At 37.0% G+C, this 13,885-nt stretch overlaps 1 protein-coding gene across 1 annotated transcript; it reads left to right on the top strand.

The window, feature by feature from the left end:
• The first annotated feature begins 10,631 nt into the window (after window positions 1–10,631).
• LOC124326185 (serine/threonine-protein kinase ULK3-like) lies at window positions 10,632–13,463 on the top strand. The gene is made up of 10 exons (XM_046784879.1): window positions 10,632–10,920; window positions 11,017–11,168; window positions 11,630–11,844; window positions 11,913–12,139; window positions 12,202–12,481; window positions 12,539–12,679; window positions 12,745–12,845; window positions 12,905–12,988; window positions 13,051–13,144; window positions 13,202–13,463. The coding sequence occupies exons 1-10, from the start codon at window positions 10,834–10,836 to the stop codon at window positions 13,222–13,224; spliced, it is 1,404 nt and encodes a 467-aa protein (XP_046640835.1). The 5' UTR covers window positions 10,632–10,833; the 3' UTR covers window positions 13,225–13,463.
• Window positions 13,464–13,885: the final 422 nt, after the last annotated feature.

Below are 13,885 nucleotides of genomic sequence, written 5' to 3'. Positions count from 1 at the left end.
AAATCAGTTTAACATCAATAACTTTGTAATAATAACGATTGAAAAATGGTTTTACATGAGCGAAAACATTTCTTGATCCGGGTGTAATTTGGCTGGCGCACTCGGACAAAACGCATCTCCCGGAATTGGGGAAGGATTTCAATTTGTTGCCCAATTTGAAAAAAATTCCAGTCCCGTTTGGTTCCTTTTTAAAATAGCCACACAATAGTAAAAACTGTAATCCTTATTCACGTCAAACAAATTGTGTAAACTTACCGAAGTAAAAACATCTAAGGCCATTCCTTTGTTCAGAAACAACCGAATATCGTTTCGTTCAACAATGTCGTGGACGGAATTGACGAGCGGCAGATTAACTGGCGTCACAACGTACGTGAATAAGATCGACGAATAAGCCTGGACGAAGATAAAAGCGGCCAGGCACCAAACACCAGCGACCAGCCGAAATGATAAACGTTTTGACATACAAAGTCCACCTAAAAGAGTTATAATGACGCATGTTATAATTTGGCAAAATAGCTGTGGCCTATTATTATTTTAAAGTTATAAGACCTTGTGATAGTATTACGCCAATGACGTAAAGATATTGCTTTCCCAATATTTCTTTAGTGACGGGAAGGCTTCCCAAATTGTTACGAGTTGTTTCCACTTGTCTGTTAGAGTCCAACGTTGTAGGTAGATGATGGGGAAAGAAGAACAGAAATGAAGTTAAAACAGCCATCACGCAAACAATGGATATTCCAAGTCCCCACCAAACCTTTGAATAATATTGTCCCCAAATTGTTATTTTTGAAGTCTATTATTATAGCATAAACGTAGTGCGCATATACCGGCCATTGGAAAGGTTTGATGGCGGCGTTTATATTCGCCGTATCGCCAGCCACGGGAATAAGCAAAGCGTAATTTGTGAAAATCCAGGGAATGGTCATGTCAATTCGACTGCGGTAAAATAGCGACGGCACATCATGAACAAGCAAATCACATTCCTAAATTTTTTTGAAAGCGAAAAAGAAAAATTGTCAATTTAATTTGCCGAACAAAATCGAATAATGAATGAATTAATGTGAACTTTTTCTGCACAATTTATGACTCAACCTGATCCCACAAATATCTGAAAAGTCCTTTCTCATTTCTTTGCGGCACGAAATTGTTTTCCGTCACTTGAATCATCTCATACCTGTGAAAAATGAACAATTACATTTGGAACAATAATTTAAAAATAATTTCGGGTTTTGGTCACGTGAAATTTAAGCGAGCAGATAGGAAATCGAGGGCGACACCTCCCTTGAGTGGCCCCCACAGTCCTTTTGGGTTGCCACTCCATTTTGTCTGGCGTATCAAAAGATTTAAATTTTAATCAGGGTAATTATTACTGATACAAGAAACCGAAAATCAGATGAAGGAAATTTAACATTGTGTTACCCAGATGACATGTAAGTGCCGACCATTGAGGGAATTGAACTCCGTTGACGAGAATCCGCAGTTGGAAATGGTGAGCCATAGAATTAAAAGTAAAGAATACATCGCAAAATATTAGAATAGATCTCTAGGACAGAACAAATTGGGTTGGAGTATTGAGAACGACTGGACATCTTTCTGTTCATTGTTATAAGGTTAAGTTCATGTAATACCGGAGAAGTTTCAGGTAATTTTCCGTTTCCATAGCGACACGCACATCATATGCAAATAAATGACTTTTGATAGTCGGCAATTTCTCGATAGAAGATGATATGTCTGTGTGTGTATCTGACATTGATGTCTCATCTTTTATTTCCGATATTATCCAATATTATCCAAACTGCAACAACCATACATACTGTTCTATTCACGTTTGTGATCCACATCAGCTGTCAGTTCTCTGTCTCATCTATATTCAACTACTTTTGAATAACGTCAGGTGCTCAGACTGGACTCGGTTTGTCCACTCATATCTAATGTGCGTCTATACTGTATTGCACTAATAAGAGCTCATTCGAATACTTGGGATTCGTTTCCTTATTTGACTCTGAGTTACTCTAACAATTTATTTTTCGAAATGGACTATGCTAATGCTTGCTTGCAACGAGGAGGTGTGATGACACAACAGGTTGCTCTTCTTGGTTAAAAAAAAAAATGTTCTAGTTGCACAAAGTTCAAACATTTTTTGAATTTGATTGTTTACCCACAAAAAGTTGTGAGGTACAAAACAAAAACAAGTCTGATCTGCAGTCGTTCCGAGTCATTCTACAAATGCGTTACTTAACCCAAACTGAGTAAACAAACACGGAAAGAGAAAACAGTTACAGTCAACGGCCTAACTTAGGAATAATAGTACTCTGTACAATGTAACAATTTGAAGTCATCCAAAGCCACCAAATAGTCAACAGGAAGAATAGTTAGATAATATTTGTTCTACCTTTAAGCCTGGGAAATACGGCCAGGCATCCAAAAGTGCTCCATCAGTTGAAGAGTTGAATTACAGCAGACGGGAAAAAGGGGGTCCTCGTGAATATCCCCACACACACATGCTGTATACACGAGGACATTTCAAGAAAGGGGAAGAAGAGTTACGTAACCCAACCGACATCGGTGGTTTCTCCAATAAAACGGGATGTTGTTTATCTAAATACAAATAAAAAGAAGTCACGAAAAATGTTTGCAGAAACAACAAGTAACTAAGTAAGCAGTAAGGAAAAGTTGAAAATGTGTGTAGACCCAAATTTTTAAAAAACAGGAGAATTTAAAGTTAACAAGCAATTGGGCAAGTCACATGAAAAAGAGTATCAAAAATTATTACCCACGTGACGATACCATGGTATGATACCTGAAAAATTTTGAAGATTTTTGCTGATGACAGGTCAATGGTATATTTCAACAGTATATTTCTGTGATCACGTGATGTCCAATCACAGAAAAAAAAAACATCCAGCAACAACTCTGACTCTGCTTTGTTGCGAGCCCGAAGGGCGAAGCTAATAATCGCATACGCAGAAAAAAAAAGCCATGTCACTTTGTCTGTATGTATGTATGTATGTCCCGCTCCATAGCTCGGGCGTTTTACGACAGATTTCGAACTTTTTTGTCTTAAAAATTAGACAAAAAATATGTGGTGCAACCAGAACAAACATAATTTCATTTACTTATTATTAATTATTATTATTATTATTATTATTAATTACGGGAGGACTAATTAAGTAAATGAAATTATGTTTGTTCTGGTCGCTCCACATATTTTTTGTCTAATTTTTAAGACAAAAAAGTCACAATATTAGTTTAAGACACAATATTAGAAAGTCTTCCTTCCGGCTCTTTTGTCTTATATTTTCAAATGCGTCAAAGACTTGATTGACGAAAAGAAAAAAATCAGTTTGCGTAATCCATTTGAATGAATTGCGCACATCTTCGTGAATCTATAACACATTGAAGGACGCCAACAACCGCCAAACAGCTCAACGAAGATAAAATGCCGAATCATTTACAGTCTAAGATGTGCGGGGAAATGCAATCGCAAAAAGGGGCCGAATGGATGGGCGAGCGATTCGCTGGACAAGTTCCAAGGTTGCTGTTTGATGATACATCGGAACCTATTTCCGCCCCGTACAAATGCTGTGTGTGTTTATCGAATATCTACTCCAACTTAATCTTTTAGACGTTGCGGATGGAAGGGGTAAGAATAGGAATCACCACAAAAATAAACAAGAGAGAGGGAGGGTTCTATATTTAAAGACAGCGCATAGCCCCGATCTTTTTTTTAAAGGCCAAAAAATAGAAAGGAAAATGTTTTTTTTTTTTCGGTGGGAATGGCGAACGATGTAAAAGCGCAACGGCCATTGAACTCCACCCCCCTTTTTTCCGGCCATTTGGAATAGATCCGTAGACGGGTTCTAAAATTGATTGTAATACGTATAGAAAACTCTATACAATGTAATAGGATTTCTGTTAATTTCTATCATTTGCCCATCCTGATGAAAAATGGAGCCGAGAAACAATTTCATCCCGCCAAACAATATCTCACAGGAATTTCCTACTGATTTGTTTCTAATTGGCGATTAAAAAGAGATGGTCAAGCAATTTAATACAAAAATAAATTCACGGAAAGGTTCAATTGATTTCCGGTGAAAACACCTTTTTCCGAAAAAAGTGACCCTTCCTCCTCAGTCCTCTATAATTACGAGGAAAGATGGCCACCGTTTTCGATCCGACATTTGATTCTTTCGTCCTTGTTAAAAGAAGCCGAGGGGTTTCGAAGGACATTTTGAACGTTAGCTTGATAATTCTTTTAACATTAATCAACCATTTTTCAATTTTAACATTGTAGAAGTTTCGAAGCTAATATCTGGAATTTAAATAACTAACTTGAGGAAATAAGAGTGTTATGTTTTGTATTAGGCAGAAAATTAAAGTTCTACACAATGCAATGTCCGATCGTGAGTCAAACGACGACGGCGAAAAAATTATTATGTGAACGATATTTTTCATTTATCAGAAATATCAAACTTACAACATTTAATGATTGTAATTGACGAAAATGAAAAAAAAATTTTGATTTCCCCAAAATATCCCAAGCCCTAAGGACACGACTACTTTTCTTTCGTCGGGCATAGTAGCGCTGCAGTTCGAAATTGGCGGCAAAATATGATGTTAATTTTATGAGATCTTATGGAAGCCCAAAACTATGGAAGCCCAAAACTATGGAAGCCCAAAACCGCCACTGTTTAATATAATAATGTTTTTCAAAATATCATTGTGTAAAACAGAAAAGAATATATAAAAAACAAATGCAATATAAAACTGAAAAAAGTGTTATATAAAAACCAAAAAGAGTGTAATATAAAAAAAAAAGTTGATATAAAAAGCAAAAAAAGTCAATATAAAACCCAAAAAAAAGTCAATATATATAAAAAATATTCAATATATATAAAAAAAAATTCAGTATAAAAACTGAAAATGTATTATATTAAAACCAAAAAGAGTATAATATAAAAAACAAAAAGTTGATATAAAAAGCAAAAAAAAGTCAATATAAAACCCCCAAAAAGTTCAATATATAATCCCAAAAAAGTTCAATATACAAACGGCAGCCACCTAGCGGTCAAAATAATTACTTCATGCCACATCTCCACCCCCTTTATAGCCAGTTTGAATCCAGTAGTACAAACGGGCATTTAATCACAAAATAAAAAAACGAGCAAGCGCTTAAATAACGCTACCTAATGCGCGTCGCTCTAAATTATTATTTTTTTAAATGTCAAGCGAAGTAAAACGACTGCGGCTGACTGCGGCGACTGGTCAGACGAGTAACGTGAGCCCGTCCGATTTTTTAAAGCGCTTATCGCTGGTCCGTCCACTATTTTAGCGCTGTCGCCCGTTCGCTGTTTTCGGCGGCTCATTATAAGCTTGCGAAAAATAAGCCATTCAAATGATTTGCACTAAGCGCGCGTTGCGCTAGCAATTGGTTTGCGATAAACTTGCGCGCGATGCGCTAAATATATATTTAGCGCAATTTATTTCATTGTATTATTTACGAAACACCCAAGCGCTTCGTTAATAAAAGTAATAAATGCGACAGGTAAAACGATTGCGGCGACTGGACAAGTTGCGCACACCCGTTGATAATTTTAGCGCTTGTCTCGAGTCCGTTTATAACTTACGAAACACGCAAGCGTTAAAATAAATGTTTAACGCTTCTTGCGCGATATGTGCTCAATTTGAGCGTATTATTTAATCCTATATTTAAAAAAGCGAAAGCGCTTAAATAACGCTACTTAATGCGAATGGCTCTAAATTATTTGTTTGTATTGAATGCAAAGGGAAACCACTGCGCTGACTGGTTAGACGAGTAATGCGAGCCCGTCCGCTATTTCCGCTGGTCCTTCCGCTGTTTTCGGCGGATCATTGCGTGAAAAATAATTAATTGAAATGTTTCGCGCTAGATCTAGCGCTATCGAAGCGATCGTGGGACTAGCTATGTGTTTGCGATAAACTTGCGCGTGATTCGCTATATTTAGGGCAATTTATTTCATTGCATTATTTAGGAAACGCGCAAGCGTTTCGTTAATTTTAATAAAATGTTGCGAAAGGGTAAACGATTACCGCAAATGGACGAGACGGGACGAGAAGCGTGCGCCCGTACATCATATTAGCGTTTGTCGCGAGTCCGTTCGCTACCTTATTAGCGCTAATCGTCGCCCGTCCAAAGTTTTACACGGCTCGCTGGGCCAAACATTTTAAATAGTTCGCGCTAGATGTAGCGCTTTCTTTCTTAAGCGCCCATTGCGCTAATAATTAACTAAAGATTTACTTGCAGGCAATGCGTCAAATTTAGCGCATTTAAATTCATTAAATAATTTACAAACGCAAATAACTAGCAAAAATAAATATTTAGCGCGAAAAATAATGAAGTCAATATATTTTGCGCTAGATCTAGCGCTAAATATTTATTTTAGCAAATTATATGCGCGCTTCGTAATTTATGTGATGAACTTAATCCGACTATTTAGCGCATTGAGCGAAAGTAATCTTAAGTTTATCATAAGCGAGTTTACGATTTCGCAGCGCTAGAACTTTGACATTGTTTTGCGCAGCGAGCCGCCTTAAACAGCGGACGGACGACGATAAGCGCTACGACAAGCGAACTTACTCGTGATAAGCGCTGAAATAATGGACGGGCACGCGCTACTCGTCCAGTCACGCAATGGTTTTCTTTTCCTGAACCATTTATTTAAATTAACAAAACGCTTACGCGTTTCATAAAATGCTACGATTGAATGAATTGCGCTAAATAATTTAGCGCATCGCGCGCAAGTAAATCGCAAATAGATCACTAGCGCCATGCGCGTTTATTTAGCGCTAGATCTAGAATGAAAATGTGTTTTAATTATTTTTCGCATAATGAGCCGCTGAAAACAGCGGACGGGCGATAGCGCTAACACAGCTTGAAGAACCAGATATAAGCGCTCAAATTATTTAATCGCTTGTGCGTTTTTTAATTAAAGATTAAATAAAATGCTCAAAATTTAGCGTGTCGCGCGCAAGATGCGTATTATTTACAAAACGCGCATAACCCGTGCACAGCGAGTCGCCTTATTAAACAGCGGACGGGCGACGATAAGCGCTACGACAAGTAAACTGACTCGTGATAAGCGCTGAAATAATGGACGGGCACGCGCTACTCGTCCAGTCGCGCAATGGTTTTCTTTTCCGAATCCATTTACTTTAATTAACCAAGCGCTTGCGCGTTTCGTAAAAAAATGAGATGCAATGAATTGCGCTAAATATATATTTAGCGCATCGCGTGTTAGTTTATCGCAAACAAATCGCTAGCGACACGCGCGCTTAGATATAGCGCTAGATCTAGCGCAAAACATTTGAATGGATTTTTTTTCGCTCATAATGAGCCGTCGAAAACAGCGGACGGACCAGCGATAACCGCTGGAAAAAACAGACGGGCTCGCGTTACTCCTCTGACCAGTCGCCGCAGTCAGCCGCAGTCGTTTTCCTTCGCATTAAATTTAAAAAATAATAATTTAAAGCGATGCGCATTAAGTAGCGTTATTGAAGCGCTTACTTGTTTTTTAATTATGTGATTAAATAAAATGCTCAAATATGCGCTTATCGCGCAAGAATCCCCGTTTGTACTACTGGATTCAAACTGGCTATAAAGGGGGTGGAGATGTGGCATGAAGTAATTATTTTGACCGCTAGGTGGCTGCCGTTTTTATATTGAACTTTTTGGGATTATATATTGAACTTTTTTGGGGTTTTATATTGACTTTTTTTGCTTTTTATATCAACTTTTTTTTTATATATTACACTCTTTTTGGTTTTTATATAATCCTTTTATCAGTTTTTACGAGTAACCTGAGCCCCGTTCAAATCCGGGGAACTTTTGTCTAGCGTAAAGCCGGATTCTTTTGCAATTTGCTTTAGCTTAATCATCTGCCCGTTATAGATTTTATCGTGGGAAATCTGCCCAGTACCTTACTTGACGATTTCGTCATCACGGCGATGCAATAGACATCTGGTGGTGATGCTGGTTGTTGCGTCATCAAAGATTGCGTCATCACGGCGACGACATCTGGTGGTGATTTGTTTGAGCGTGCTTGGGCATGTTCCATTTTGGGGGAGGAGCCTGTGTTGACACATTATCCGTGACAGACACAGGCTCCTCCCCCAAAAGCTTGTTCTTTTATTATATATGGATATTCTTTTCTGTTTTATATATTGATATTTTGAAAAAAAATTTATATTGAAAAAGTGGCGGTTTTGGGCTCCCATAAGATCTGCCAGGGGAACGGCAGTTTTCTGTTCCAGTTTAATATTTCGGGGCATAAAAACATTTTCTAGTACAAAATTCGATATGGTTACAAATGAGCATTGTCAATAAATCATGCTGTTCCGACAACGATTACCGTCAATATGGACTTTTATTGTTAATTCTAACACATGTGATAGTTATTACTGAGGGGATTCGTGATCCACAGAAGGAATCATTGTACTTATTAAGTACGGATACTTTTCTTTTAAATTTACAATAACACTAGTACTGGTATCCAATTTAACTCAGGCGAATCAACAAGCCTTCTCAGACAATTATACCAGTACCGGTTGTTTGTCAACTGTAACTAGTTTTTTCTAGAATTTAAATGATTCATGTTCCTAAATTAGAGTGGCATTAAAAATACGCGTCAATGATATAATTGAGCCTTGATTATATTAGCTATTGTATCGATCAAGACAATGGCGAGGAAAGTTGTGTGTGAACGTTATTACTCATTTATCAGAATTATGAAATTGAAAAAATTAAATGGTTTTAAATGGACGAAATTGAAGAAAAACCCTACTTTCCCCAAAATATCTCAAGTTGGAGGTTGGAGCCCTCCCCACAGGACACGCTTACTTCTCTTTGCTTTCTTTTCGTCGGGGATAGGCGCCGAAGTTCAAAATCGGCGACAGAAAAAGATGTAATTTGAAGGGATCTGCCTTTTACATTTTAATATTTCGGGACTAAGCATTTTCCAATACGAAATCCGATATGGTTAAATAATGAACATTGTTATTTAAATCCCGCTGTTTGGATTGAGTAATTTAAAAGCTAAACTGAGTAAAAGTTCCATTAGATAATGGCACCACATGCAATGACATTTTATTAACCGCATGTATAGAGGTCTACAATAGATTGTAAAATTTCGCTCTATCAAGAAAAAGTATACCTAGGCAGGGTTTGTGTGGGCTGGATTAATTGTCATACAAATCCCATAAAGCGTTTAAAACAACTACACAGGCTTATTCAAGTTATACTATGGCGTCCTTGTATTATTATGAATCTGTTTTCGTGATCAATAATCGTGTTCAGACTTGCATTTATTTTCCGCTGACCGCTGCTAATCAAGTAAAAGGGGAGGGGATATCCCGCCAATTTTTAAATGGATAGACTATAGGCCTACCGAATCGGCAATAAAGATATACTACTGACGGTTACTTATTCCTAGAAAATTCCTCTGAGATATCCGAGTGATATTACAGTGGTGATTAGAGCAAATGACGTCATACTCACATACCGGCAAAAGAAGAGCGCGAGTCGGCGCAATAGCCTCTTTTATCCAATTCACTGATTTTATCCATCCCGATATAAATTGACGCGTGTAACTTTATTACCCCTCAAGATTACGCACCCATAAAATTCGTCCAGTTAAAAGAATCATATTCTGCCGCTGACGTAATTATATACAAGGACCTTTTGGTTCTATTCGGCTGAATGTAAAAGTTTGTGTGACTGTGCGGTTTTTCCGTTTGACATACGAGGACTTCTGGAACGTCGTAGGCCTACACACCTCAAATGGTGCGGGAGAGTTCTATAAGGTCGTCGAGCGCAGCTCGCGCGTCGTCATTATTGATGCGATGGTGCGGTGGAAAACGCCGAGGACACACAGTACAAACGAAAATGGCGGATGAATAATGAATAATCGATACATAATGAGTATTTGAATGCTGGTGGCTGATGACAGATTGAGTTGACGACGCTCCACTGAATAACCGATAAACGCTGGCGCGTGCGACGCAACGTCGAAAGTCGTGAAAAAAAGAAGAGAAAATGGAAATAAGCGAAATAAGAGTTGCGGCATGGCATCCAGCAACAACTCTGACTCTGCTTTATAACTTTTAAGGAAAATTTATAATTCTATTCTTTCCCTATTCACGTAAAATTTTTGTTATTTTATTTCTGCTCTTAGATGTTTTGTTTTGTGAAAGCAGAGCCAAACGCAATTCTAATGACGCCTATCTCAAAGTTCTCAAACGAATTCAACAATCATAACAAATAACAACTTGAAATTCCGTCTCTTCGTTTTAAATCGCGATAAATTGAATTACTATATCGATATAAGTAATCACGATCGATATCTAGAACCCGTGTAACTGAAGTAAATTTTTCCCAGGTAAAGTATGATTGGGAGATATTTTTTATTTTTTTTTCTCTTATTTTTAGTATGTTTAATTATTATTATTTTTTTTGCGCCATCCCCTATTAGTTTTGTGAACGCAGCGCCACCGGATTTGAATTTTGAACAGATTCTGAATATCGATCGTGATAGCTCATATCGATATAGTATTTCAATGTATCGATCTATAAAGGAACAGACGAAATTTCAAGTTGTTATTTCTTATTTGTTATGATCAGAGGTTATGATTGTAGGATTCATTTGAGAACTTTGAGATAGGCGCCATTACAATTTGTTGTATTTGTGAAATCATTTCTCATAAAATTAATTGTTGATTTTGCTTAGAAGATTAAACATTTTTTATTTTTCGAAAAAGTTCTCATCATAAAGCCAGAATACCATTCCAGTAAACTTTAAAATGCCCTTGCCTCGACTACCAGGATTCGTTCTTCAATCGAAAATTGGAAGTGGAACCTTTTCTGATGTCTACAAAGCATATCAGATTGTAATTATTGTTTATCCAATTAGTCATTTTTAAATTATGAAATTATATCAATATTTTTTATTCTTTGTTTTAATGACGTTTCTTTCATTCATTCAGAGTAGCCCTAAACAAATTGTTGCTGTTAAATGTATATTAAAGAATGAATTATCTGCAAACACAGTAAACAGTATAGTACATGAAATCGAGGCCTTGAAACGTCTCAGACATCCACACATCATTCAAATGCTAGATTTTCAATGGGATGAAAAGTGAGTATCTGATTGAACATATGGAAAGCTACTTGTGTCACAATTTTACTTATTGCATGGTCCATTGGCCTTGTGTTTCTTTATTATGTAACCAAAATCTTAATTCAGAACTGCATCAGCCAAGTGAAAAAATGTTTAAGATTTTAACTGCATAAAATATTGTGGTGACTGTGATATTAAGCAAAGTTCAATCATATCATAAGATCAAAGTGTATTTTGTCCTAAAGTTATCAGTAACAGCTTGTTTACCCCCCAACAGTTATCAATTCTTACTGCCATTGGAAGAGACTTGTAGGATGTTTATTGAGCAGATTAGAAATTCTGTTTGATTACAAGTTGTGAATTTGGTTTTATCAAATAGTGCACTGTATTTAAATAACCATGCTTTTTTTAAACAATTTAAAAAATCTTCTCTAGTTAAAAATTTTTAACCGCTTATTTTTTTGTCTCTTTTTTCGCAGTTTTATCTATATAATCATGGAATATTGCGAAGGTGGAGACCTATCCATCTTTATTAGAAACTACAAACAACTAAAAGAAGACATTTGCCGATCATTTTTAAGTCAACTAGCGTTTGCCTTGCAATACCTGCGGCAACATAATATTGTTCACATGGATCTTAAACCAAGTAACTTGTTGTTAACATCCCGAAGACATCCAGTTTTGAAGCTAGCAGGTAATGCGAACCAACTTCTCCCCACTCACATATTAAAGAAATCTTTATTTATTATCTTTTGAATGCAGATTTCGGTTTGGCTCAATCTCTTAAAAACCGGGAAAAAGAAACTTCTTACAGAGGATCCCCATTATACATGGCTCCAGAGATTCTCCGGCGACAAAGTTATGACGCCTCTGTCGATCTGTGGTCAACTGGTGTGATTTTATACGAATGTTTATTTGGTAGACCTCCATGCTCGTCTAAAAGCTTGAAAGAATTGGTGGACAAAATTCAAAGTGATGCCCCCATAACTGTAAGTGTAACAATAGTTTAAATGTTCACTCATGATAATATTTCCTTTTAAAATACCCGTAGATTCCAACCACTATAGAGATATCATCCAATTGTAGAGACCTTTTAATTCGATTATTGCAAAAGGACCCCAATAAGCGGTTGACATTTGAACAATTCTTCAATCATCCTTTTGTCAATTTGCCTGCTTGTGTCCTCCAACGTCTCCTGTCCTCCAACAGTGGTCTGTTAGAGGCTAATTCAGTTTTTGAGCGCGCTGAAAATTCGTATAAGTCAAATCGAGGAAATGAAACTCTTATTCTCTACCGTCAAGCCCATGCTCTTCTTAAGCCGTTAATATCAGGTATCATTTTCCGGCTAATATTTCTGATTTAACCAATAAAATACTTTGTAATCCCAGGTGCTGATGCGGTCACGAAATCTAAATTGAGTGGACAACTTCATACATGTTCCTGCCGAATCAAAGAAATGTCGATTGTCCCTGAAGTACCTTCTACTCAATTAACCAAGTCCAACGTTTCAACGACGTTTCAAGAACTCCGTAAGATAATTCCGTAAAGATAATTATCTTCATAATTCTGTTAACGTATTATAACTGGCTGGTAGGTTCCCTGGCGTCCGCTACACCGAATTTAGCCTCGGCGCTGGAAATAGGCAAAGAAGGAGTGCAATACGATTCAGAGGGACAGCATGTTATTGCATTAGAGGTTACATGTTGATTAATTTTCATTCAAATCAACCGATAAAATTAAATTATATCAATCAGCGTTACAAAGCAGCACTGGATGTAATGATACCAATGCTTCGCCATGAATCCAAGGGACGCAGGAGAGATTTGCTTCATCAACAGGTTCAATTTTCCAAATAAAACGTTCAATTAACTTGCTAAATTATGACGTAAAATTGTATTAGGTCACATTATGGATGGAAAGAGCTGAACAGTTGCAAGAATTCCACAATCTTCAACAGTCACAGCTGGAAGAACTACAGGCTGAAGATGCCAGCGGTAAATCAAATTTAGTTTAGGCTTGATAAAATAATTAACATTAAATCTTATTTGAAGGGCAATATTGCTGTATTCAGTAACAAGTCGTCGTCGACCAATCAACCGGTGAATGGTGATACACAAAAAAAAGAAGCTATGGTTGCAAAAATAAAACAGTTTCTCTGCCATTCGAAATACACGAAAATAGAAAGTAGCCCCAATTTATGACTCGTTTCCCCTTCTATACACGAAGCGTATACCTTTTGTATGCTTGCTGGCTTTCACTTTTCCTTTCTTCTTTTGTTATCCTGATCGAAAAAATATAATGTGAAGAACTAGACTGACTAAAATCCTCTCTATGTGAATCCTTATTAAGTTAACATTTTTGTAATGGTGTCGTGCATATCTATTACATATGCGATGGATCAGATAAGATTGATAGTAATTTTCGATAAAACGAGTGTCTGACATTCGGGCCACGGTCAGGTGTTGGACTAGAAAGTACCAAAATTATTTTCACGTTAATATTCAAAAAAATGCATTTAAACCATTCGGCCTTCTAATTCTTTTTCTCTAAACTTGAAATAATTCCCCTTCATGTCCCTGTTCTAATTGATTTTGTAATTCCGTTCTCTCTTTCATTTTCTTGTCCATGTTGGTGTGAAGCGTTTCACCGTATATCAATTCCGTGTGGTTGGCGAGATTTCACGAGCAACTACATTTCGATGGCTCTGTACCAATAGAAAGGGACAACTGCTGGGA

The sequence above is a fragment of the Daphnia pulicaria genome, chromosome 2 (assembly GCF_021234035.1).
Source record: "Daphnia pulicaria isolate SC F1-1A chromosome 2, SC_F0-13Bv2, whole genome shotgun sequence".
In the NCBI taxonomy this organism is placed as follows: Eukaryota; Metazoa; Arthropoda; class Branchiopoda; order Diplostraca; family Daphniidae; genus Daphnia; species Daphnia pulicaria.
Note: the sequence above shows the minus strand (reverse complement) of the source record. Positions and strands in the feature narration are given on the sequence as shown.

Excerpts from the sequence above, each read along its gene's own strand:
- LOC124326185 (XM_046784879.1), top strand. The coding sequence starts at position 10,834 with ATGCCCTTGCCTCGACTACCAGGATTCGTTCTTCAATCGAAAATTGGA. Across the intron at positions 12,482-12,538 it reads TCTTAAGCCGTTAATATCAG|GTGCTGATGCGGTCACGAAA; the intron begins GTATCATTTTCC and ends TTGTAATCCCAG. Across the intron at positions 12,846-12,904 it reads AGCATGTTATTGCATTAGAG|CGTTACAAAGCAGCACTGGA; the intron begins GTTACATGTTGA and ends TATATCAATCAG.